The following is a 27,815-nucleotide window of genomic DNA, read 5'->3' as shown; positions in this document are numbered from 1 at the left end:
GCGCATCCGTGTTTACATCACGCTTGAATTCGCATATATTGCCTCTTGAACATGATTAGGGTTTGTGGTTTTCGGCATTTATTTTCAACCCAATTCGGGGGTTGTTTATCGGCATTTATATTGGGACTATAAATCGGATTTTTTCGGCATCTATATTCCGCCCAAAAAATAAATGCCCGAATACGGGCATCTATTTATTTCGGAGAGAAGGAGAGCCTTAGATTATTAGAAGGAGAGCCTAGATTCTTATTTATTAGAAGGAGAGCCTATTTTGCGGGCGAAGTAACAACGAACCGAAAAGAAGTGAATTGATTCATGGTTTCATTAACAATGTCTTTTATTGCCTGTGCCAAACCAGCAAACAATGAGACTACCTCTTGTTGTAATAGATGCAAGCGTACATCATCATGGTCGCATCTGTCATAGCGGCTCGCTCCTTGCGATTAATAACAATGGCCATGTGTTGGAACGGGTCGTCCAAAACTGAATAGGAGATATATCCACCTGAGGGGCAGAGCATGCAGCATATTCGAAAAACTCGCGCTTTATATCATCCATACGAGATTCATCAACAGAGCTGAGGTCATCCTCCTATAAGCGCTTACGCACAACGAAACAAGGGTACAGCCAAAAGATAATGCCACGCTCGAGAAATAGTCGACAAAGGGAGATTCCAAGGGGATATTCCTTTGCAGTTCCAGGAATGGCAGCTGTCAGGATACGAGAAATTCGTATTTTTTCGGAATATTCCGAATCTGAAAAAAATCATTCGGGGGGTGTTTTCCGGCATTTTTCGGAAAATGCCGAAAACCACGAACCCTAAACATGATCAACGTAGTTTGCTGTTTCCTGTGCTTGCATCACGCTCTTGTCCGTATCCGTCCTCTTCACGACTTCGTCGGCGGTATTTGCTCCTAGCGGACGAACTGCGCATCCGTGTTTACATCACGCTTGAATTCGCATATATTGCCTCTTGAACATGATCAACGTAGTTTGCTGTTTCCTGTGCTTGCATCACGCTCTTGTCCGTATCCGTCCTCTCCACGACTTCGTCGGCGGTATTTGTCGCTAGCGGACGAACTGCGCATCCGTGTTTACATCACGCTTGAATTCGCATATATTGCCTCTTGAACATGATCAGCGTAGTTTGCTGTTTCCTGTGCTTGCATCACGCTCTTGTCCGTATCCATGCTTTCCACGACTTCGTCGGCGGTATTTGTTCCTAGCGTGATTCATCCAATTGCCAAGCGGACGAACTGCGCATCCGTATTTACATCATACTTAAATTCGCACCTGTTGTCTTTTGCGCAGTTTGCTCTTTCACGTGCTTGCGCCATGCACAAGACCGTGTCCATCCTGTTTCCTACCTCATCGGCGATATTTCTACCCAGCGCGACTGCTATGGCGAATCCCCGTAGGAGATTGTTACGATGGTGGATGTGGTGGTATCGTGCAGTGTAGGTGGTGGTTGGGGTGGACGTGGTGGTATGGTGCAGTGTGAGGCGATTGTGTGGGCGTCTAAATGTGTATGCGCTGCGCTGTCGGGAAGAGCAAGGCCACGTGCACGGTCTGACTTTTTTGGTAAAATCCTCGATTGCTTCCGATCATTCCCGAACTCAAATCACGTATCACGGGCACGGTTTAGTAGCGCGCTTGTCTTGTGTAAATTTTTTGAGTGCAACAATAAATTACGAAGCACATTTGATGTAACCTGACTCATGTTCGTGGAAACTACAGGGTGGGTGCAGAAAAACGTGACCCGTATTTAGGCACATAGCTTGTTGCCTACCTAACTAACGAACTTCCGGTGGCGCACGATGACGCATTTATGCGTGCGAAATCTGTAGAAAAATTATGGAAGCCATACTCAGCTTAAAAAATAAACGGAACAACGAAAACGTCCGCTTCCATGCATCAGAATAGGGCAACATGGTGGACAACAGGGTGTATGTGAAAGGGCAACATGGTGCACGTAGGAGAGTTGTGTTCAAGTACCGCTAGGGGAGCTATCGGTGCATAAATCGAAACGATGTCCCACATGGATGCTCATCGGCAGTACCCCTAGCGGTGCCTGCACATAACTCTCATGAGACCGAAATGCACAACCATGCACTGTCATGACCGCCCTATTCTAATGCATGGAAGCCCATGTTTTCGCGCTCTGTTTATTTTTTTACACTGAGTATGGCTTCCAGGATTTTTTTGTAGCTTTCGCACGCATAAATACGCCGTCGTGCGCCACCGGAAGTTCCTCGGGTAAGTAGACAACGAGTTACATGTAAAAATGCGGGTCATGTTTTTCTGCACACACCCTGTACATTATTCGCGAGGAATCTGTTTGTCTCATGTGTGCCACTGTGTCCCGTTGCTTGCTGGGTACAAACTCGGCAACACACGGATGTATCAGTCGTACCCTATTTCGTAAAATTTTAGATATCAGCAGATTCCTCCCCTCCCCCCAATCCGTGCAGGCATTTAACCCGCAGGAGTCCGACCCGCCGTATACGCTACCGTATCGGTAGCGCAGGAAAACTGCAAATCACAGCGGTACCTACTACAGGTGAGTCCATACAGTTGACGTCATGATGATACTGAAAATGAAAAGTGCCTGGACGATTTCAGGCGCCAGAACTACGCGCGTATGAGGATTTGTCAGTCATAGATGAATCCTGCTTATACTCGCTTTTTCAAAAAACGACTGCTCTCCGGTATCCGAAATCGGTTATGTCGTCACCCTCAAATAAATATGCGAGGCAAGCTACACAACTTTTATATGTGTCTGCATCAGCCGAAATTTCAACCTCTGACATGAATTTGTTAAAGCAAAAGTTTCCCGAACTGTACCAACCTTCCCGAGCCATATACTCTCCGGGCCCCTTAACGACTTGGACTCTCGTCCCCTCTCTCTTAGAAAACTGTTTGGTACCTGGCCACATCCAACCCACCAACAACGCTCTGCCGTCAAAGCTGTCTTGACCATTCTGGATACCGTAGGACTTCTATCCTTATTGTGAAGGGGCTCATTATTTCACTCCCCGCATCACCGCCAGCAATGGGGTAGAGTATCGCCCCTGGCGATCAAACTCCCCATTCATCATCTCACAATAAAGTTGTATCGACGAGCAAATTAAAATGGAGTGTCGTTATCATCGTCTGGTGTGCTCGTCGAACGCAAGGAAAAGTTTCCTCTTTTTCATATCGGGCACTGCCACCCGCCACAGCGACCGTTACTTGCCTGCCTGCTGTTTGCGACGCCGACAGCAACGTACGGCTTATCAATTGGACTATGACTCAAGGAGGAGTCACGTAAAAACACGCAGGAGGAAATACGTTCTGCAAAGCGGTTGCTGTCGTTGACAGCGGATGATTGAAACAAGAACTTTGTGAGCGGATTAAGTGAAGAGGGTGAGCGACATCAGGTTGTTATGTAACTGAATATTATTTGTCAAACTGTGTGTTAACTGTCTCAGCGAGTGGGTGGGTGTGCAACATTGTGCAAAATGACGACAAATGGCCATCTTGAGCAGCTGCCGAATGCACGTTGGTCGTGGCGATTGTGTGCGCAGTAGTATGGGCGTATAGGTTGGAATTGGCAGCATTCCAGTTCAGGCCACGGTTGTTCAGACCTTGCGCTGTTGCGTAATTGCGTTTTGTATTGTTTGCAGCGCTGCTCTATGTTCACTTATGAACCGCTGATAAACAATGGAGGCATTAGCAGTTCGCCCGTCATCTCGGCTAATAATTAGCAGTAGATTTACACGCAAGGGGAGCCAGCCTATTTGTGCGGGGACGTGCTGCACGTTCCGCAGGGTATGCAGTACTGTGGATAATTTGAGCCACCTGGGGTTCTTTTGACATGCGCCGTATAACTCCGGAAATCCCCTTGGAAGCAATGTTTACCTCCGTCACATTGCTACCGTCCTCGGTCGGTATCGAACCCGCGATCTTGAGCTCAGCAAGCCAACACGTTACCGTCTGAGCTACTGACTGTGCTGACGACGTGGCTAAGGTCGTGTTTCGCAGGCTGTTTCAACACACACAGCCTGAAGAGAATCAGACACACAGAGTCAACAAGACCGAGACCAAGAGATAAACTGATGTTCTGAGGCTGGCTAACCTTTTCAGTGACTTTCATCTTTCATCGAAGACCGAGACGACTGTTCACCTTTAACCTTGACCTCCTAGTAAAGAACTGTTTCAACGCGTTTGACAGGTATTCAGGTATTTCAACGCGTTTGACACGGTGTTTGTTGTTTCAGAATGTCGGAAAACGATTACGACTCGAAACGTCACTGCAAACTGACCGAGGCAGCGCAAAAGCAGATGAATTCCCCAACGGCCTATCAAGGTAAAGGTTGTTCAGGCTGATAATGATGCGCAGAGTGCTTTCTTTGTCAATGCGCCGGTCAGTGTTGCGGATTTGAATCCACGGATTTGATTTAAATCCACCGGAGGGGGGGCTGGCGGATTTGATTTGCGCAAAAAAATATGGGCAGGATTTGGATTTGGATTGAATCGCATTTTCCACTAATGATTTGGATTTGGATTCAATCGCATATTCCAGGCATGATTGGGATTTGGATTCAATCGCATTTTCCACGAATGATTTGGGTTTGGATTCAATCGCATATTCCAGGCATGATTGGGACATGGATTCAATCGCATTTTCCACGAATGATTTGGATTTGGATTCAATCGCCCCTTTTTCAGCGGATTTGCGCGTGGATTTCGCCAAGCTCCCTCATAAGATGCATGGATTTGAAATTGAGCGAAGCGCCGTTTCACATTCTACACGAATTAATGTGACCTTGTCTGAAATCTGCACACGCACTAGCGGCGTCCTCTACCCAGAGCGACGGGAGTAGCCGTTTTGTTCCAACACTTGTCCTCACCACACCGAGGGAACACCAGGTGCAGTTCTTCGAACGTAGTTAACGTTATTCTGTCGATTGGACGGCACCTTTCTCGTGGACCTCTAGCTGAGTACGACCCGCTTCAAGCTTGCCAAATCATGTCGCGAAATTCTTGGTCTTCGCCATCATATTGAACGCATATAGGTACACGCATTTACGTGAAAACAAAGTAAAAACGAACAATAAATATATCACATGCTATCATTTCGTGATTTCGGGAAGGCAAGCCTTTCCTACTCCCGACAATCATGGCAAGATGTGCCACTCTTCCTCGCATACCTTTTTTTTTTCCTTGATTACAACAGTCTGTACTGCGTGAGGAAAATTTTTACAAAGCCCCGAAACGTCAGCATTAAAATAGACCCATGGGCTACATGTTTAGTATAAGTATTCGTAACATGTCCCGCGATTTATTAACGATCCATTTAATTGTGACTCCCAGGGTACAGTAACCAACTACCTATGGTAGAAATCGACGCAGGCGTGTGTTTTTGGGCGTAGCTGAGCCTAGGCCCGCGATAGGAATTCCTTCACTCAGGCGTGTTCGCCCACAGTGCTAAATGACGAGGAGGTTCCTGACCCAAAATCCGCTTTTGGGAAGTTTCGGTTACGCCGAGCAGGTGTAACCGAAAATGTCTTTCTAAACTCAAAAATTTGTCCTAAAATACGAATAAAATTTCGGCCAGAGGATTGATTGGTTGGCCCTTTATATCCTCGTAAATCAGACGAAATTTATTGCTCTTTGTGCCACGCCACGCTGTTATTTAAGTGCTGTTAGTGAATGCGTGCAGTATTAGTACTTTGTAGACACGGTTATAGGTCTAGTAACGCTACTGCACGAATTTTGGCTCCCGGATTTGTCAAAAGATTCGATAAATCCGGATTTAAAAGCGGATTTGATTTAGGTCCGGAGAAACAAATCCGGATGTGAAAGGATTTGATTTAACGTGTCAAAATTAAATCCAGACTTGATTTGGATTTGATTTACTACCTTCAGAAAAAATGCGGATTTGATTTAAATCCGATTTGAGCGGCCAAATCCGCAACACTGGCGCCGGTACACTGCTCTCAACAGCTCGCTTGAGAAAACGCAAGACAGTCCCCAAACATATTGCTTTCATCTTTAATTCTGTCCATTTTTAGTTCTTTGTTCCAAATTACGCACTCTTGTATCCATTGTTTATACTGTCCTGTGCCAGCGTTTTATTTGCGCCCGACAATGCTAATGGGTGTGGCTTCACTTGCAGAGTTTAACTTCCATTGCAAAAAGCTGCAGGAACTTTTCTACGATGTCCTCGGTGCTCACAACGAGAGCTCGGCCTTGTGTGAAGGTTATGAAAAACTATCTTCCAAATGCCAAGCATTAGAAACGAGGAACGATCAGGTATGTCCGGTATGCATCAATAACAGTGCTAAGTAATTTTACGTTTCATATTTCACCGCACTAATGTTTTCGTTTGCTGCTGCATGGTCCGTGCGCAGCTCGCTGAACAATTAAGGAACTGCGAACATAAACTTATGCGGGAGAGGGAAGCAGCAGAGAAGTCTGCTTGCAAGACACTCAAGGATGTGGATGTTTCACTGAATGACCTGCTTCAAGAGCTCGGGGTGGAATTTGACACTGACGCGAGCCCCATTGAAAAGGTAAAGCCGAGAATCTCTGTCACTTCAGTAAAGTCAAGCTAGTACTGTTTCCGCGGCCAGTTGTGGGGCTAGATTAGTCGATCGTCGCCTTGTCCTAGATCTCATACTTGTACAGCTCGCATTACGGTTAACTTGAACGCCATTCCGGCCCGCGGACCCTGGTGGCGCTTAGTAGAAATAACAGCGGAGGGTGTTTTGGTCATCTATTTACAGTTAGAGGGGATGACCCTCGTTACGAAGGCGCTGTTTTCTGCTAGGCGATGCCAGGGCGTCTCTCATACCCCGCTTCGCGGGCTGGAGCCGTGTTCAACTTAACTTTGACGCAAGCTGTACGTACCCCCCCCCCCCCTTCAACGTCTCGGTAATAAGACTCGGTAAATTTGTTATCTGAGCCTATCACAACAATCATCTTCCCCTGTAGTGCCCCTCCGTAGTGTAGATGAACCATCGTTCCAGTTTACCAGCTATTGGGAACAAACAACAACTTTACAGGAGCATGGAAGACACCTCGAACATTCCCCCCCCCCCCCCCCGCGTGATATGAACATACTGCCTCCGGGGACTGTTCAGAACCTTTGTAAGTCTTAGAACTGCATCGCGTTTTCGCTATATTGAAATGTAACTATCGTGGAAAGCAAATGTCGCCATTGATCACGATCGAATAAAATAACACGTAAATCCCTATAACGAACAGAAGGTGGTTTTCTTTTTCTTTTATTTGCGTTCAACAAGATCAACGCTATTTGGAGATGATCAATGGGGAGTTTCATCACCAGGGGCGATACTGTACCCCAGTGCTGGTGGTGATGTGGGGAATGAAATAATGAGGCCCTTCACAATAAGGACTAGTCTGCGTTACATATTCAAAGCGGAATATGCAGCCGATGCCTCGCAGAACCATCGTCTCTTGGCCCCATCTTATACACAGTTTCCGCATTCTTGTCCGAAGATGCATAGCAGCCAGTGTCCACCACATTTTTTAAGATAAGTTTTGTGATCTCTTGTTTCAACGTGGCCGATGTGACACCTTGATTCCAGAGGTAAATATTCAATAAGTTGGCGCGCGAGTGAATGGCTATGTCAGGGGCCGCTTCCGAATCGTTGATGATGATGTTGATGATGATGGCTCTGCCCGTTGTATCGGGCGGACAACGCTAAGGTTAAGCGCGTCCTAGCCGAAAATAATGGTTGCCGTTGGTTCCACGTTGCGAGATGGTTGCCAGACGAGGCGACCATAACCAGACATCCCAGGAAGAGAGTGACCCTTTCATGCTCGCCGCATTTCCCGGTACACTCGATCTTTGTCCCTCGAGTGTTTGTGAAAGGCATTGCACACGAATAAGTCAAATCTTATTTACGAGGGGTGTTCAAGTCAAACCGGGACTTTTCATTTTTCGCAAAAGTCAAAATGAACTTACAAGCGAGAAATTAGTTTTATTTTTCAACGTAATCTCCAGCTGCACTAATGCACTTGTCCCAACGTTTCACGAGGGCTTGGATGCCAGCAGCGTAGAAATCCTTACGGCGCGTAGCAGCCATGATCGGACCGCATCCTTGACGTCGTCGTCGCAGCTGAAGTGGCAGCCCCCATGGAACGCCTTCAGTGGCCCGAAGAGATGGAAATCGCTGGGGGCTAGGTCTGGACTGTAAGGGGGATGTGACAGCAACTCCCAGCCAAGTTCCTGTTAGGTGCGTGTCGTGAGATGCGCGGAATACGGGCGTGCATTTTCCTGTAGGAGGAGGGCTCCTTTGGTGATGAGGCCCGGCCGCTTTTGCTTCAGCGCCTTATGCACATCCCTGAGAACCTGGCAGTAATATACACTATTGATGGTGGTACCACTGGGCAGAAAATCAACATGAACAACGCCAGCCTTGTCCCAGAAAACCGTGGCCATGACCTTACCCGCAGAGGGGGTGCTTCTGAACTTCTTGGGAGCTGGCGAGCCCGGATGCTTCCATTGTTTTGATGCGCGTTTAGACTCAGGAGTGAAATGGTGCGCCCACGTCTCATCGCACGTGATGATCCGACCAAGGAACGGCTGTCCTTCAGTGTCGAAACGGTACCTTAGCTCTTGGGAGATTTCCAGTCTTCTATGCCGGTCAAACACGGGGAGCTGCTTCGGGACCCAAAGGGCACTAACTTTCCGAAACTGGGGGTGTTCATGAATGATAGTGTTCAACGTTGCCACAGAAAGGTCCGTCTTTCGAGCCAGTTCGAGACATGTTATCCGTCAGTCCTTGAGGATCAGGCACTCCACAAGTTGGATGTTCTCCTGAACTCTGACACTGGGCTCTGAGCCGCCCCGGCCGGGATCGTCCTGCACTGATGTACAGCCGTCTCGGAACTGTTTGCACCACTCGAACGCTTTGCTGTGGCTAAGTGTGTCGTGGCCATATTGAGTCTGAAGTCTTCTGCGAATTTCAGATGACTTTACGCCTTCATTCACGAGAAACTTCATGCCAATTCGCTGTTCGATGTGCTGACCTCGTTGTCTGCCATCTTGTCCAGCACGTGTCTTCTGTTTTGCACAAACTTTGGACCACCACGTGGTGAACGCGGAGGCCTGTCGCGTGTGAAAATGACGAAAAAGAAATAGCGCGAGCCATTTGTACACTCAGGAGACAGAAAGTCCCGGTTTAACTTGAACACCCCTCGAATTTAGTGGCATTGGATTGCACCCCGTAGCGTCACTCAGACGACATTTTTTCTAGGGACGTTAACTGTTTCCGGGAGCATTGTTTTACCGGATACAGGTTTGCACGTCCGCATGATATTGATAACCCAATCCACCCGAGGCACTGTAATCTTGCTAGGGCTTTCATCGCTGGTGTTCCCCGATGCCTTTCGTAAAGCATCAACAGTGACTCCTTCCGTGTCTCCTGTCGAATAATGTCGAACAGAACCCTAACAGCACCGAAAGTCTTTGCCGGCTCTTCTTCAAATGTACCTCCGAAAAGGTTAAGACGCCTCCTAGAACACACCAACCACCATTCTCCAACCGCACGGCCTCTTAATTTACAGCAGAACGGTGGTCTTCTGTTCTGCTGAGTCTAAAGCGCTCTGTGCACCCAGGACTTCAAGCTAATGTCGTGGGTGCACGGAACTTTCCAAAAACATATGCTAAAGCCTTTAGCAAAGTTGTTTGTTGTAGCAATGTTTTTGCAAAGTTGTTAATATAACGATTTGAAGACTAACATTCTTCCAGGTGAAGCACATATATTTGTATCAGTTGGTACTTTGGGGTTCCAGGTAGGATACGTCAAAGAAACCTTCACAGCGTACCAAAAGGAGATCAATAATCGCAACGACGACATCGAGGAGCTTGAGGTAAGTGCGATATTATAGATACCTACTAGGGAGTGCTAGTAGACCGTTGACAACGTCGCCGTAATGGAAGAAATGGCAGCCTGCGGGACTCTGAATCTTATCCGTTGATTGGGTACAGTAGATGCGGTATGCTTTGGAAGCTACATTAGTGAGTTTTAGTGCATCGTACGATATCGCCTTTGCGTACGTAAGGGTATCCCGAAATGATACGTTTAGTAGTGCATTTGGGAGAGTCTATATTTTTAAAGTCCCCAAGTGCCCCCCCCCCCCCAAAAAAAAAGTAGAACAACAAAACTTATAGCTACCAAAGCTCTGACAAGCACATACTGATCCCCTGAAATATTGGAAGCTAGCAGCTAATATTGAAACACGACCAGGGGCTTAATCGCGTCATCGTCGTTACGGTCGTTACAAGCTAACAAGTGGCGGGAAATTCAAAAAGGTGGGCACGTGACACATTGCGCATGACGTGTACCACGGCCTTCACGTGTCGCGCGAAGAGCGCCGTGCACGTGTTTTATCACGTGCCCACCTTTTTAAATTTCCCGCCGCCTTTTTGAATTTAACGACCGTAACGACGATGAAGTGATTAAGCCCCCTGGGGACTTAAGATCTGTTGAAGTCGAGACACCGTCGGATGTCTCCGACGAATGATTACCACAAGCCTCGTGCGTGAACCGAAGACAGTGACATCCGAACGCTATTGGGAACTTATGGTGAACAGTTGAAAACTACTGGTTTTACTCCAACATTTCCATCTTTAAAGGGACAGTCGCATCTGTTCCAGTCAGTTTCGAAACTAGAGTGTCATCTTATTCCTCGTGGATCACTGACCGCAGTATCGAAAATACCACGCGAAATAATCGCCTAGTTGGACTGTTATTCAATAGAGCCCATGATGAGGGCAGACGCCGGATGTTGAGAGTATTCAGGAATCTTCTCTGGAAACACGAGAAAACGTCCCCCCCTAGGAACGAACGAGGGGTGGCCTTGAGAAAGGGAACGCTGCGGCCGTGCGGGACCGCCAACTAGGTCCGCCAACCTCCGAAACTGGAACGTCCGGGCTAGGGGAGCGCCATATTGAATCAGCTACTGTTGTCGCGGCGCATGCAAAAAAAGAATCCGGTAAGCATACATCAAACATAACGCCAAAAAATGTTTTTGGGAACAGTAACACACAGCCCTAATCCATGAAACCCTAAGATTTGAAAGAAACAACAACAACAAAAAAAACAAGACACCAAGAAACACAGACACGACACGACACGGACGCCACATGCGGACGCGGTCTCCGCCGCTACCCCGCTGCATCGACCAGCCTTGGCTACAAGCCTGGATAGGGGCGGACAGTGACAAAATCCGTAGCAAACGGAAGCAGCGGAGCAAGTGTTGCCAACAGTTTTCGGAATTGCGCCTGCTTTCACGGGCAAAAAATACGCGACGTTCCCTCGGCTGATTCAATATGGCTGCCTCGGACCGCGTACATTGAGAGAGGGAACAGCCCCGTTCAAGTTCTTTGCTCTCCTCAGATCCTCCTCCCTGCCTTTCCTTCTAACCTCTCTCCGTAAGATTTCTATGGTCTCATAGGGTTACGGACGTTACGGAGGTCTGGACGGCGCCTTTCCTCCTCTGAGCGCCGCCCTCTCTCACGATCTTGGGTCTGCACCAACTGTGTATCTCGCCGAGACACAGTGTGGGTGCCGACCCAAGATCGTGGCAGTTCCCTGCGCCGCGCCGATGAGTCCCAAGTAGCCCGAAATGGCCGTCCGCGGCTTGGAGTGCATGGTCAACTAATAAACATATATATATATATAAACATAAAACCTACAAAACATATAAACATACATATATAAACATATATATACGAGGAGTGTTCAAGTCAAACCGGGACTTTCTGTCTCCTGAGTGTACAAATGGCTTGTGCTACTTCTTTTTCGTCATTTTCACACGCGACAGGCCTCCGCGTTCACCACGTGATGGTCCAAAGTTTGTGCAAAACAGAAGACATGTGCTGGACAAGATGGCCGACAACGAGGTGAGCGCGCGCATCGAACAGCGAATTGTCATGAAGTTTCTCGTGAATGAAGGTGTAAAGTCATCTGAAATTCACAGAAGACTTCAGACTCAGTATGGCCACGATACACTTGGCGTTGTAGGGCTGGATTCAGCCAGGGACCAAGCAATTTTGATAGGGAGAGGGGTCGAGAGTTCAGCTGATTAAGATACACTTAGCCGTAGCAAAGCGTTTGAGTGGTGCAAACGGTTCCGAAACTGCCGTACATCAGTGCAGGACGATCCCGGCCAGGGCGGCTCAGAGCCCAGTATCAGAGTTCCTGATAACATCCAACTTGTGGAGCGCCTGATCCTCAAGGACCGACGGATAACATGTCTCGAACTGGCTCGAAAGACGGACCTTTCTGTGAGAACGTTGAACACTATTATTCATGAACACCTCCAGTTTCGGAAAGTTAGTGCCCTTTGGGTCCCGAAGCAGCTCTCCGTGTTTGACCGCCAGAGAAGACTGGAAATCTACCAAGAGCTAAGGTACCGTTTCGACACCGAAGGACAGCCGTTCCTTGATCGGATCATCACGTGCGATGAAACGTGGGTGCACCATTCTACTCCTGAGTCTAAACGCGCATCAAAACAGTGGAAGCATCAGGGCTCGCCAGCTCCCAAGAAGTTCCGAAGCACCCCGTCTGCGGGTAAGGTCATGGCCACGGTTTTCTGGGACAAGGCTGGCGTTGTTCATGTTGATTTTCTGCCCAGTCGTACCACCATCAATAGTGCATATTACTGCCAGGTTCTCAGGGATGTGCATAAGGCGCTGAAGCAAAAGCGGCCGGGCCTCATCACCAAAGGAGTCCTCCTCCTACAGGACAATGCACGCCCGCACACCGCGCATCTCACGACACGCACCTAACAGGAACTTGGCTGGGAGTTGCTGCCACATCCCCCTTACAGTCCAGACCTAGCCCCCAGCGATTTCCATCTCTTCGGGCCACTGAAGGCGTTCCATGGGGGCTGCCACTTCAGCTGCGACGACGACGTCAAGGATGCGGTCCGATCATGGCTGCTACGCGCCGTAAGGATTTCTAGGCTGCTGGCATACAAGCCCTCGTGAAACGCTTGGACAAGTACATTAGTGCAGCTGGAGATTACGTTGAAAAATAAAACGAGTTTCTCGCCTGTAAGTTCATTTTACTTTTGCGAAAAATGAAAAGTCCCGGTTTGACTTGAACACCCCTCGTATGTATATATATATACATACATGGGGTGGGTGGCCATCCGGTCGCCAGTCATAACCATGCACTGATCAGGAAGTGCAGTCCTGATTAATCGCTCTTCTTAGGCGGCGCAGCGTCGCCTTAAATCGCGACGACTCTGCTATTCAGCATGTTAAAACACGTCGAATAACTTCATCGTAGCTTTGCTTAACTTTACGCGCCACAAACACCGACATGACGAACCAATGCACTCTTTTTTCTCTTCTTCTTTTTTTAAGGATCAACTCCGCGAAGAGAGGCGTCGCGCTACGAAAGATGAACAACACGCTCAACTAATGGACGGCCTGTTGACTAGTAGTGGGGAAAAAGACGGAGAAATCTCGAACCTTCGAAAACAGGTACGTGTGCGCTATTGGCCCTAACGCTAAAACTGGCTCCCCTCAGTTACTGTTACTTACTGCCTTCCTAATTTGACGCGTTTGTATAATTCTGATTGAGAAGAGGAAGACCTGTCTTCACTGCAGGTTGCACATATGGAACGCAAGCTACAAGAAACGCGATGTTTCACCGAGGAACTGAGGGCGTACAAGGAAGACGTCGAAAGGTACCGAGACGCGTACGCCCGTGCTGTGGCCGAGAAAGATTTACTGGTAAAGAAGTACGACGACGAACAGCAGAAGTGGAGCGTCGAGGCCATTCGAATGCAGTAAGAACGCGCAATAGCAGTCGGGTTTACCCTGTTCCCGATAATAGCAGAAGCCGGAGTGCAGGGGGTATACTATTGGAAGCCTTTATAGCCATAGTGAAGTTCTTACGTTCTGTGGGATAACGAGGCAAAATAGCCCTTGCTGTTTTACCCAGCTTACTATATGAAGCCAGCCCAGGTCACGCGATCGCTCCGGGCAGAAGCCCGCAGCCAACCCGCTCGGTAGCTTTCTAGCGCCGTAAATACAGCAGCAGCTACATAAGGGAGACACTGATGTGCTCATAGCTCAACGTGTAGACAAGAAACAGCAAAACACCAGAATGCAAAATGCTGCCAGAGCGGCTCGGTGATAACGATATTGTATTTAACATTCTCCTACATTTCGTCCAAAATCATCTGGGTTTATATTATTATCTGGGTATTATATTATATTTTAATTCTTTTATACAGAGATGAAATCGAGAATGCGAAGCAGAAGAATGCTGAAACTGCCACGGTAATGTGACTCGTTTTCCTTTCGCGTGAACCGAATGTTTGTCGTATAAATGTGAGCTGCGCCTATCCTGGGGTATCGACGATTAGCCTGTTCCGAGAGATGTTAGCCATGTCAACATCGTAAACTTTTACATCGTCTCACGAGGTTACTGCACACAGTAAACGAAATACTTCGCAAAGCGTATCAAGGCGGGCTAGTTGGTTCAGGTCCATGATGGGGAGAGCATGCGAGACAAACACAACCGCACAACATAAACTCAAGCTGAGTTTATGTTGTGTGGTTCTGTCTGTCGTGCTAGCTCTCCCCATCGTGGGGAAATACTTTGGTTACAAAGCTATAAACCCGAAATCGAAGTTATGTTTTTTAAATAACCGAATGCGGATAAATGCGGATACCATATACTGGATAGGCGACGAATAAACTTGATAATACGTCAAAAACGGCACTGACGCTTTCTGTTACTTCGCGAACAAATAAATGAATAAAACAAATGACACCAAATAAAGGAGTACATCTGCTGTCAACGTCAGTGCACGTAGTACACCGCTGTATGGTGTGTTCCCTAAAATATTCCAATCCCTAAAACGTCCTGTATTGTCTGCATATGACGTCTCAAAGCAGGATTTCGTTATCCTTCACACCAAGTAGCAAGAAGCACAACAACGGCTCTCGAATATACTTAATTTGCATATTGCATGCAATGTACGTGTCTAGTGCATTAAAACTATTGAAACCTTTGAAACCCAGCCCTCCACTAGGGGGTCGCGCGCAGTCCATTCTTCTTCGTCCTCTTTTTCCTTCCTTTTCCTTCCTTTTTCGCGAGTAATTTCCAGTAAGCAATATAAGGGGAAGACTCATCAGACCCAGTTTAGATACATCAAATGCCGTTACTTGAACGCAATAGCCTATCTAGCGTAGTTCGGGATGTTCGGTTACAACAGCAGGTTCGGCAAGGGTACTGCAAACCGTAACTGTCATTGGTCAGTGGTGGCCGAAGTTGTAGCACTTACCAGAGGCACCAGAAGAAGGTAGTAAACTATGGAAAACCGAAACGGAAACAAACTTCTATGGAAAAACGAAACAGAAACTGAAACACGAATAATCTAATTCTTGCAGAAACTCTGCCCCTCCCTCACCTCCAGCTCTGCAGTCCTTCCATTGCCGTTTACCTTGCTCTAACATAGTTATAGTCGTGTTCTTAAGAAGGAAAAGAAACTGAAGTCTGTCGACTACATATGCCGTTGGACATAATAGCGCGCCAGGAGAAATACTGTAGCGCCACCACGTAGCGTATGTCATGTTGCCAGTCTTAAAGGGACTGTCGCATCCGGAAAGGTCTCTATGAGACCGGTACGATAATCTTCGGCATGGTTTCGCAGTCTACTTGGCCAAGTTTCTCTTCCGAAAACAGCTTACTTATTAAATAAACGAGTTTTAGTGATTCGCACTCCCTCTGCAGCTAAGCCAGAATGACGTAAGCCGAGCACACGAACGGGAGCGCAGCGCAGGTGATTGCCTCCGAGGTCATCGTCTGCTTCGCAAGTGAAAAGACCCTGGTAAATACGCCGGATTTCGCTTACCAGTGTGAGTGCTGACTGACGTCACCATGTTCCGTGGAACACGGTGCTACGCTCTTGACTGTCCAAACACGTACGACGCTAACCAGAAACAGCATTCCACGAGCCGATCTTAGACTTTTCCGTGACCTACAGACGCCATCACTCCCGAGCGTCGGTCGGACGTCTCTCTGCCGCTCCCTGGTTGGTTTTGTCCAAGTGACGTTTGCAGAGAGGGAATTCGGGAATGCTCTCAACATCCATCGTCTGCTCTTGCCATGCATTACATCAACTTGCGCAGAAACAACTCCACTAACTCGCGTCGGATTTTCGGCGTCATTGTCGGTGATGAACGAGGAGTAAAATGGCACTGTAGTTTCGGAATCAATCGCGACGGATGCGATTGTCCCTTTAACAGCCAATACGGACGCAGAGTGAATGTGATGAGTTACATTATCTCGCGGGGGAGCGAGCGTGACCTCTGTGTGTCCAGCTATCCTATCTGCGGCGCAGTAACATTTTGAGATCTGACGGACGAGATATCTTATCCTTCTTTAGTTGAACACGACTATGGGCAGGATATTGCTTGTCGGTTGTGTATCGTATCGAAAAGTTCTGGTGACCACTTTTTATGGAGATTTTGGTGTTGCCTATTTAGACGAATCTTGAGAGTCGGTGTGCCACGTGCCACTGTAGATGCACCTTAGAGGAAGACGTGACCAAAAGATGCTACAAATCGGCTACAAATCTAAACGCCGTCAGTGGACACTACGGCGCTTCTCTGAATTTTCCAATGAGCTCGAAGAGAACTTTATAGTTTCGGATTCTTCAAGAGTAGCAGACGTCACCTAAGCACTCTGGCGTCCGTCTCCTAGCAACAGCCGCGTGCGCACTTCGTGTCTCCGCTCCCCTCACCACATTGGAAGGGTTGGAAGACTGCCAGCAGCTGCGGCGAAAAGGCGGAAATCGACCTCGGAGAAGCAATGTTGCCAGACGAATGGCAGATTGCGCACACTGTGACGTCACACTTCCAAAAACTATAACTTAATTTTCTGACACTTCCGCCGCACACAAAGAAAAATAGGTTTTGGAAGAATGCAGTGGGATACACGCAGATAGTAATGGCATAAATTAGGTAGGATCCCGAAGACACGAGATCGTGGCACTTGAAAGATTTTGCTCATTAACTATTACGCATTAACCACATTAACCGTATTAACCATTGTGCATTATCCACATTCACCATTATCCACATTCACCATTACACATTAACCACATGCACGGTCATATCGGAACAAGCGGCGTCAAAATCCGTACAGGACCATCACGTGTTCAACACCCCGCGTGCGCTCGTTATACTGTAACGCTGACTCTATTTTTCTCGACCTGTGTCAATTGTACTGTGTATATTTATGTACACTCTGGATTAAACTTTCATTTTATTTTGATGTTGCAGTTTGGAATATACAAGAGCAAGAAACAGGCGGTAAGATAAAATACTCGCCCTTATGTCATCCCTTTTTATCTTCTGGCAACGGATTCTAGTAAATAGACCACGCGCTGTTTGTAAAAAAACTACGTCACAACGCCAGATGTCGCAACCCGTAGTTGGCAAAATAAAGCCACGTGCGTTGGCATCCGGCATGCGTTGTTTTGATGGTTGTTTCCGATGGTGGATGTCATTGTGCGAAGGAGACAGGAAGGAAAAAAACTTGATGTACGAGGCAGATACTACTCTGACCTCTCCTCACGAAACGCGAAAACAACGAAGTTACACGACCGCAACACCAACGTGCACTTGTTTTGCCAACGCTCCATTCTTTCCCAATCACATGATGTTTTGGTGCGACGTGCCGCGACGGGTGGTCTATGCCACGTTTTGAGAAAGGGCCAGTGATTTATCCAGACCCCCCCCTTACACCCCCCAAATGTTCAGTGACACCCCCCTAACTTTTTCACCTGTGTACCCCCTACAGGGCGTGCCTTTGCGATTTCAGCTTTTTCCACGCCGAGACTGGGAGGTGATACGGGTTCGAATCCTGTCACCGGCTGTGCTGTCTGATGTTTTCCCTGGGTTTTTGGAAGACATTCCAGACGAATGGCAGCACAGTTCCCCCTGAAGTCGGCCCAGGACGCATACTAACCCCCCCCTGTCCCCCACTCCTTCCTGCTGTCCTCACTCCTCTCTTGATTTGTGGAAAGCGTGGGGCGTGCGCCTTTTTGTGGCAATTAACATATCTGCATAAGTGTCACAAAAGGCCACGCCTACCGTTTTCAACAAATCAAGGGAGCGAACGATGTCACTCGGGCTGATGGTTAGCTAGGAGCGTGCTATGTGGTGAAGTTCATTTTTAAGAGTGTGGGGTATGATGCCTCCAGAACCCTGGCTGAGGGACACGAAAACGGTCCCAGCGGGATAGACGACCGGCTGACACCAAACTCAAGCAGAAAGACTATGAACCTGTTCTGAAATTGTCGATGTCATTTTGCCTATTCAGTAACAGTCAGACGTCTGCCACTTCTGAAATCGCAAGTTTGAGTAAATTAAACATATTAGTCAATGATGACCTAAGAATTTCAAAAGCAAAGAACAGGATACATGTTGTTGCTCAAACATATTCGTTGAGACTTCGCCTTTTGATGAATACTACTGACGTAACATCCTCCGAATTTCATGCAGCGAATAGAGGAGCTCGAACGTAATTTGGAGTTTAAGACTGAAGACTATAAACGGCTGAGCCTTCAGTTCGGACGTTACAGATCAGAAAAAGAGGTAGGAACACTTTATTACTGGCTTCGCTCATGTTCGGTGTGCTGTGCTGTGAAGTTCACTGTGCTGATCGTCCATTTCGCCCCAAACTTGTCGCACCATGGTCGTAACTTGTGTGTACTGGGTCTTCCCCTATCGACCGTTGAACTCCACTTAGTTACGTATAGCGTGAATTACGAAGGATAAGCTCGACTTCTTCTTCTCATATTCCCTCTGCAGAAAGAATTATTGTCAAACGAAGAAGAAATCGCCACGCTGAAGCAGACTTGTGACTCTCTGCGAATGTGCAAAAGAGAGGAAATGGTAGGAACGGCATTGTACTACTCGTTCTCTGAGTGTGATCACGTGACTTTTTATGACTACCAAGTGGATGTGTGTACACCTGATGAGTGACACTTTTTTTAATCATTAAATTAACCCGCGTCGCTAACTCATTCTCCAAAAAGCCAAGAAAAGTTTATCTGCACGAAGTGTTAACAGGACAAAACTACGGCGAGTGAAGCATCAGTGGCGAACTGTGGACGGATGTGTGGACGTGTTTCGGGTTGCGAAGCTCCCCAGCACATCCAGCATTCTGGAACCTTCCGCTACCGGCAACCAGGCAACGGCGCGCAGGAACGCTGAGGGAATTCCCCAACAGCTTTGGCATCGCTGTACGAGCGTGAAGCGTTGAGGAGTGCAGCGCGTGTCCAAAGCACTGCCGAGGTTACTGAGGAGAGGACACCACTGAGGAATCTCCTCAACGTTCGTGCAAGCGGGCCTAGTCGGGTAGAGAAAGATCATTTCCTATGACAACCTTTCGTGCAAGCACTCCACAGAAGCTGTAGTCACTCACTGAAATTTCTTGAGATCCTTCATTCTCCAGCGCGTACACGTACTGGAATAGCGTATTCTGATCTGTCGTGTTTTGAGCTCTCTTTTTCTTTTTTTCCTATGCAGTGCACCTGTTTCGTTTCTCTGTCGTTATTTGTTACTGGTAGTGCTCCCAAGAGGTGTCAGGCGTACCCGTAACAAACGTCATAATGCCGGCAGATATGCAGCGTTCTTGCCGACGACGGTATAACACCTCCTTGAACTTGAGGAGCTCGGAACATGGACAAATTGGACGAAGTCATGCACTGCGAAGAACTGGACGAGAGTGACTGTTCTTCGCTGTTCCTTCCTCCAGTTTGTTCTTGTTCTGAACTTTCCAAACTCAAGGAAATGCTACCGTCGTCGTAATTACACCAGCTATATTGCATATGCTGAAACTATGTTCTACAGGCACTGTGCTTTTGCGGCACTCTGCCTTTGCGTCTCGCAATACCCGACGAAAAAAAAAAAAGGCAATGTTGCAATGACTGCCCCTCGTAGTGATGAGCAGAAGAAATAGTAAAATATAAATATAAAACGTAAAACAGGACAGCTAACAATCGATAAGTAAGCACACTGACCGTGACGCTGGGGCGTCAGAATGTGGGGCCTCCCCCGGCGAGCTCTGCATGGGTTGCAGGGTCCTCGCCACCCCTTCCGGGCGTGGAGATCGCGCAGGTAGTCTATATCTTGTTACTGTTATAGAAAAAATTTGCAGGACTTGCACGTTCACTTGCTTACTGTACGTAAGATTTTCTAAAAGAAAAATGCTTTACTTCGCATAAGTACATTCAGCGGTATACCGCTCTGCAACAGGCATATCTCAAACATAAAGATGTGTGTTCCCGTTATTATAAAAAGGGAAAAAGACTAGTCATTACATTATGAAGCGAATATGTCGTAAACTGAAGCGTTTCAGCGTGTTTGGAGTCATTCAGTACCGCGTGCCGTATGTGTAGTTCTATCCTTCGAACATTAGCTCGCCCGCCCTGTGGTGAGGACAGACAATTCTCGCGGCTTGCTTTTGCTTAGCAATTAGTTCAGCTCATCAACGGCTACGTGGCAGGTTGTTAAGACCTGGCACGGAGAACGCCCCAGTCGTGTAAAAGATGCCTCTGCCACACATATTTGATGCAGTTGATCCATCACCGGTAAGCTGGAGCGTTCCGCGTCAAATTCACAACTGTGTACAGACGTCTGAAGCGCTGAGAGCAGACAGTGGCGCTAGGACTCGCTTTTGGTTTGGCATTCACCGGCCCTGCTGATTTCGCTGGGATCTCGCAAAGGGGTGGTCGCTCTTAGGCTTGGCGGGCCGGTGAGAAAACCAGTAAGTTCGTGGACGGTGGCCGTATCTCTTTCATACTAACACTATCAGTCTGCGGTCTATTTCGGCTAAGACATTGGCGATACGGGTGAATAACGCGCACGGCTCAAGGCTCCTGTGTGCAATGTATTCGTTCCTTTCACTCACAGCTATGTCTTTTGTACTGCACTGGTGTGAGATTTTTAGAATTTTTGTTTTTCTGCTACAATTTTGTAACACTTCGTTTCAAAGTCTTTCGTTGTTTGCAGCGGCGTAGGCATGCGTGTGTAACATGTATATTTTGGCACGCGTATGTCCATAGCGCATGAGCAACATTTTATACTTATGCAGTCTGGTGCGGATGCTGCGAAAATGAAAAACATCTACGACATCCTGACAGAGAAGGAAGCGCAGGTGATTGAACTGAAATCTCAGAAACAAAAGGTAAGCGATTAATGTTCCCTTAATATTACTGCATATGCCGCGCTGCACAATTGGCAGCTTGGCGAAAGCACTGGAGCAGCTTATTGCCTCTGGTGTTTTCTCTTATTAGCTGCAGGAACAGTACACTGATGAGTCGGCGCACTGGCAGAGGGTAGTTGATGCCGAAAGAGGCGCCCTTGCAGACTTGCAGGAAAGGCACGCAGCACTGCTAAAAGATCACGATGACCAACTCAAAGCCAAGGAAGCATATATCCTCCATTTAAGAGAAGAACTGCGGCATTACAAGCTGCTGTATGAGACCATGGTACGCCGTGCTTTTTGATACTAGCTTTACTAATTTTGATAAGATTGAAAGTTTCTTAACCTGAAAGCACTAAAGTCCGTTTTTACTCAATATTTAACATGTATAGGAGAATATATGTTGTAGTTTGCAGCAATTCGTAGAAGGGAGCATCCATAACAGACAGCGCTGCTCTGTGTAGTAAAGCTTGAGACATGGCGACCTCCGTGATGCTACGCAAACTAATCTGACCGTTCGTGCATTCGCGCTGTCAGACGCTCAGTGCTTTGGGCTGGGGATAATCTGTGAATGCAGATTTAACGCTGTGTGGGGTTGCCTCAAGCGGAGCAAAAATAAAAAAAATAAAGAAAGACAAAAAAATGGAGCTATAAATGTGTGTTATCACGAAGTTCAGTAGATCTTTTCATACCGGTTGTTCATCTGTTTATCGTTCTGTTCATCATCTGTTCAATTGTGAGACTTACTCCGCTGGCATTTCTACAGGTGGCAGGTATGACAGGCACTGGAATGCAGCATCCTGTTGAGCCAACAGAGCAGCCCACCCACCCAGTGCAGGCACGCCGGGGACGCAGTACCTTCGAGTATTAAGAGTATATGTATTTTCGATGATTTTTGGTCCTATGCTTGATCGCTTCATAAATCTGATTCATTTGTCCTAGTTATCTCCAGGCTAGTTATGCACTGTGCAATGTTAGTCATCTGCAGAAGCAGGCCCCTCTAAATACACTGAAGCCATAGCCGACATATTTTGATGTCACTGTGTTGTGAGTGCGCTTACTTCTGGAACTTGAACCCAAGAGGGGCTCCGGCAACGCCACCTATGCGCACATAAATCCTGCTAGTTGCAATGTCGCCTTCTTCAGGCAATTGTCGCAGGTGACTTCAAACGCAGACCTTCTGTGGACACCAGTGGATACCGTCTCCATAGCTATACTGTCGCCGAATGCATGGGCTTTCTTTATCTGGGTAGCGCCTGCCCAGCGAAGCCACGCCTCGTTATTCATCTGGGGCCATATCCAGTCTGCGTCTTCCGGCAAAATTGGCCGAACAGGTGCCAGCTTAACCGAGTTAGCTCACTTTAGCAGCAGCATCTTGGCTTAGGCCTATAGTTAGTGCATGTGCTTCAGCTCCTTGTGCCGTGCGCATCTCAGTCTGTTGTCTTGTTCAAAGAACTGGCGTCTATTGAATAGTGGCTGCAAAGGACACTGGGATAGCATTGAAAAATTCGGATTACCGAAGCCGTCCCGAGGCGAGTTTGCGCCCGGGGCAGGGTAAACGTGAAACCCCCTCGCTTCGTCCCTTTTTCACTGCCGTCAAAAGCTATGTAAACGAAGAAAACGCTCATCTGCACTGCCGAGATCGTTAATTCAAATTATCATCGTTCCCACCTTATACTGTGCAACCAACCTGCCAGGGCCTGTCGTTCGGAGGGCTCCCGGTACGGCTGCCCCCCGCCCGGGCCCCGCCCCGCCATCGGAACGGCTCTGCGGATGACATACCCCTTAGTGCGGACGTCATACTGGTATCCGTATTCACATTCATATTTTTGGGACATGTACGTTTTATCCTTTTCGAGCCCGCCGATGCGTATGACTCTGTAGGACAACTTGGCAGTTAAAATAATTATCTCACTCATAGGTAATCACAATCTTACTTGTCGTACCATTCCAGTCTCAGGACCACAGGAATACCACCGCATCAGGTAAGGCTTCGACAGTATACTGGTCGTCATTCAACGATAAACATATCATTGCTCCCACTAAACACACTAGAAACGTCAGTCGCGATTATTTGTTCAGGTCTAAGAACATTGTTTGGCGTACAACCCTCCACGAACAAAAGTGGAGAGTCAATAGGGGGGGGGGGGGGGGGGGGCTTGCCTTGCGCTGCCCCTAGCACTGAGTTGCCACAGTTTACCCCAAGTTGGAATTGATACGTATAAAAGACAGCCGTCTGCCATAGATGTGAATCTACAGATACAGAACCTGGCATCAAGGCTGGGCGCTGTGCCAGGGTAGTCACGGACTTCTGCGGACAGCAGCTCTGGGGAGAGCACAGAGAGGCTACGTGCTTCTGAGCACTATTAGGAATAGACGAGACTTTTGTGCACCCTGATGACATCGCTAGGAGCTGCTGCATGCCCAGGGGATTGTACCGTGTTACACCCTGTTAGTTTCAATTTACAACATCCCAGGAATAAAGCTATGAGTGAAAAACACCGTCTTCCTTCTGGTACAGCGCCGTTAAATTTAGCTTCGTCTGCAAACTCACGAAGTGCGGCTCACCCATGCCTCTCCAATAGAAAGGCTGTGGCTCCTTCACATGTAGCGCCATACGCAGCTGAACCCCTTTTGTGCCGATGGATTACGCTTTCATAGCCGACCTTGCTTTGCTTTCTTTTTTTGTCTTTTTTTTTTTTTTTTTTTGAGAGAGAGAGCTCTATTATTAGTGTTGCAAAGAGTCTTCAGGTTCGATCTGCAGAGCTCTAGCGCGGGATTAACCGCGCTATTTCGATTTTCTTTCTTATCCTTCTCGTTGTCTCCTGTGCCTATATCGCATGTTTTCACATTTGGATGGTCTTTTCTTGTTGCCATATGCAGTTTGTTCTGCTGAACGAGTCTGCGTAGTGAACTGGGTCGTCCATGTAGCGTGATCTGTGGACTGATCTGCGTGACAGCCAAAACGCTGAATGGTGAAAGGAATGCAAAATTAAAAGATAGAAAGAAAACACCTGCTAGTGATGCCTATCTTTTGCAGCGTTTTCAAGAACAAGTTGTAGACAGACACACGCGATGAGCTTCTTCCAAGATTTGACAAATTTCCTTTTATGTTTTATCGAAATGTGTGGAATGTAGAAAAAGAGAAAAGTGTGCACGTGCGCAGACTGAATGATAAACTGTCATTCAGAACAGGTGGTGGTGATGGTTGTGAAAGGGCTTGACGTTGTCGGCCTCACAGAAGTGGGCAACGTCACGACTGACGCCCCGTGGGAATGTGCGTCATGGGCCGTCTTCTAAGGGAACTGTGCCGATATATGTCTCAAAGCGTCTGGGAAAAACCCCCAGACAGCAGGCCGGCACCGGGATTCGAACCCGGGTACCTCTCAGTCTCAGAACAGAACTTCACCGCATAGTACGCTCTTAGCCAGCCACCGTCACGAATTACATCGTACTGCTCCCTGATTGGTTAAAAACGGGAGGCGTGCGCCCCGGGCTATCCACAAATAAGAAATGACAACGGTATCATTCTGTGCAAAGGTTGGCCTTCATCGTGCTATGTGGTGAAGTTAGCTGCGTGGAGGGAGACACTCAACATGGCATTGTGATTTCTGGAAGGCAACACCACCAAAGCGTGCAGTAAAACCACGGGAGATACGCTGCGATCGAGCACGTGATCCCACTTTCCGATAGAGGGCGCTGCCACAGAGGGCACTACACTGGGGCTCTGGGCACTAACTTCGAAAGGCGACACCGCCACGTTGATTCCGTTCCGGTGAAGTTTAGTTTCCATTCGCTGCCGTATATGCTACGTTGAAAACATGGGACCCACTGCGCTATGGCAGAAGTAACATTCACACAGCACGCGAACAACAGCAAATGCATGAGGAATACTGTGAGGGTGAATGTCGATCTGGACTGTCAGAACCCTTGAACCCGCTTGCACAAATGTTGAGGAAATTCCTCAGTGACTTCCTCAGTAGCAGTGATGATGACGTAGCGCTTGGTACCGAAACGCTGCCGAAGCTACTGAGGACACCACGGAGGAATCGCCTCAATGTGGAATGGCACCTCAATCAGGGCCAGGAAACGCGAGTGTTGCTCAGGGCCGACATCATTACGGCAAATATATTCACGCGACTGATGCGCTCCCATACGGGTGACGTCATGTGAATACCTAAAACCAAATAGCTACGTAGTACGGTGTAAACAGGCGCATGTCTGTTCATTCCAGGTCCAGATGTCTCCACTCTACTCACGCCGTCCCACTGACCTTTGAATCACACCCTAGTGACATCGTCACGACACCCGCAAGGGCTTCAAGGGCGTCCCAGCCCAGCTGTGATAATGCATCGTTTAGAAAACGAAAGAATGCTGTTGTGCCGCTGCGACATCAGACAATAAAGTTTCCTTGCTTTCAGATCGCAGCATAATTCAAACTGATTTTTGTGAAGCTTTAGGACAGCAGGAGCTGAGTTCGTCTGCTTACGTGTAAGCTCACTTCAAATTATTGTCATATAGGGTAGCGGTTCCGGAGCGCATGGGGCGTGCTCCTTTTTACTAAACGGGACATCTCCTTTCGCGGAGTGTGGCGCTCTCTCGCTATCCACAAGTCGGAGTGCTTCTCGCACTCTCCACCCTCCCTCTCCGGTTGGCCCCACCTGCACCTTAGTTAATCTTTTAAAAGCTGCAGACAGACGAATCGGAAGACGGTTCCACTGGAAAAGAACATTGTACCACCCCGAGGTCTAGAGGAGCTTTGCACACGCAATGTGCACACATCACGTGCCCACCCAACGCTCTCTCTAGCAGAGGCCCCGTGTCCTAAGTAAGCCCACTAGGCGGACCAGCTAGGAAACTCTGTGTACGTGCGCTAGCGCTTGTGTGTTCTTTTTGTTCTGTAGCGGCGCAATTAAAAGTTTGCCTTTTTGACTACGTCGGTCGTCCTATAGAGTTATCTCAATTGGCGACGAGCGGACCTTCTACTGAACGGCTCAGGAACGCTTTCAAGACTACATACCAGGTACCAGTTTGAAGTCGTGGATCGAACGCCTGGAGTTTTACTTCGAGGCAAACAATATCATTGATGCCAAGAAGAAGTGTGATCTATTATTCAGCCTCCGTGGTGAAGCCATCTTCGAAAAGCTTCGAGATTTGCTTCAGCCTAAGAGCCCGCCAGACGTCTCCTACGACTAGGTCATGGATCTCGCGAATCGTCACTTTGACGGGGGACCATCGGAGCTCTTAGAACGCTGGGTGATCCACAGGCGAGATCAGCATCCAAACGAGACCATTACGGAATACGTGGATGTATTGCGGGACCTAGCGAAAGACTGCCGGTTTAGCACAGTCCTCTCAAGTAACGCGTCAACGGAATCCCCCACGTCGACGGCAAGTACAGAACAGGAGCACTACCGGTACCGTACACCACGCTCCTGCCGCTAGATACCATGCTTCGAGACCGGTTCATCGGCGGAATTTGGAACGCCTGGTTGTAGCACAGACTTGTATCTGAGGGGGACATTACCTTGCTCTTGACATACCCAAAGTCGCAGAAGCTATACGATCCGACAGCAGGCCCAGATGTGTGCTAGGCATGAACGTTCTTATGTAATCTACACCAGCCAAAGACAAACTGGCAAGAAGATGACAAAAAAAAAAGAGAGACTAGTACGTCAAAAACTAAGCTGCGAAAACACTAAGCTAACATGAACTAAGCTAAGCTGCACAGGAACATGCAGGAACTAGGCTGCACATGAAGTCCTGACGTTTGGCGGTTTCACAATGCGGTTTGTAATTTTCGCAAAATGACTGGACACCTCGAGAAGGCACGCTTCAAGAAAAAGAAAGTTCTCAAAACTGGCAGGAACCACATGGTGGAGACCACAACGGTCGAGCGAGAGAAGGGTTTATCAGGCCAGTGGAACGAGTTCGCGCGTAACAGACCTGTACGATAATTTCCGTCGACCGTGGCGATACTCAGAAGTTCACAGCCAACGTGGTGACTGAATGCCGACAATTGACAATGGAGGTGGACTCAGTAGCGTCATTTTCCCTAATAAGCGAGGAAACGTTTCGCTCTATGTGACCGTCAAATCCGCCAAAGCTATCACGACGGATGATGTCACACCTCAAGCCTGGTCAGGTCATGAACTTCGATGCTCCACCTCCGGTACATGCAAGGTGAATGTCCAGGTTGGAACTAAACATTCAACAGGACAAGAGGGTTCAACATTCAGGACATCATTCAACCTTATGCACCAGTACTCGTTTGCAAGAGACTGAAGGTATGCAGATACACTGAAGAGGACGTTCAGAGAGCTTGCAAGGAATTTTAGTCGACACCCCAAGTGGATCAAAGCAAGAGTATCATTCGACAGGAAATACTTAACGACTTAAGGAAATTTCGTGCTTTGCGGCGCAACATCATCCAGGAGATAGGGGTTCTTTTTTTTTATTGGGTGTTAGCGCCGCGAAGCAACTGTGGCTATGAGCGACGTACAGATGTGGACAGACGGAGAGAGGATAGCAGGAAGGAGTGGGGGACAAGGGGGTTAG

General features: G+C 47.9%; 1 protein-coding gene across 9 annotated transcripts; it reads left to right on the top strand.

Annotated features, from left to right (window-relative positions):
- The first annotated feature begins 2,372 nt into the window (after positions 1-2,372).
- Positions 2,373-25,677, top strand: LOC135401029 (synaptonemal complex protein 1-like). 9 transcript variants are annotated; one of them, XM_064633142.1, is made up of 16 exons: positions 3,239-3,405; positions 4,260-4,348; positions 6,161-6,297; positions 6,396-6,557; positions 9,808-9,885; positions 13,391-13,510; positions 13,637-13,818; positions 14,269-14,314; positions 17,327-17,356; positions 18,551-18,643; positions 18,860-18,943; positions 21,147-21,239; positions 21,349-21,543; positions 22,024-22,121; positions 23,212-23,242; positions 25,492-25,677. In XM_064633142.1, the coding sequence occupies exons 2-16, from the start codon at positions 4,261-4,263 to the stop codon at positions 25,534-25,536; spliced, it is 1,482 nt and encodes a 493-aa protein (XP_064489212.1). In that variant the 5' UTR covers positions 3,239-3,405; position 4,260; the 3' UTR covers positions 25,537-25,677. The 9 variants fall into 9 exon arrangements, 7 of the variants coding, with proteins under 7 accessions (XP_064489208.1, XP_064489210.1, XP_064489207.1 ...); XR_010424706.1 differs by having other exon boundaries at positions 3,240-3,405; positions 23,179-23,242; XR_010424705.1 differs by having other exon boundaries at positions 3,241-3,405; positions 22,024-22,130; positions 23,179-23,242.
- Positions 25,678-27,815: the final 2,138 nt, after the last annotated feature.

Source organism: Ornithodoros turicata, chromosome 7, assembly GCF_037126465.1.
Source record: "Ornithodoros turicata isolate Travis chromosome 7, ASM3712646v1, whole genome shotgun sequence".
Classification (NCBI taxonomy): Eukaryota; Metazoa; Arthropoda; class Arachnida; order Ixodida; family Argasidae; genus Ornithodoros; species Ornithodoros turicata.
The sequence above is the reverse complement of the archived record's forward strand: the minus strand, read 5'-3'. Positions and strand labels throughout refer to the sequence as shown.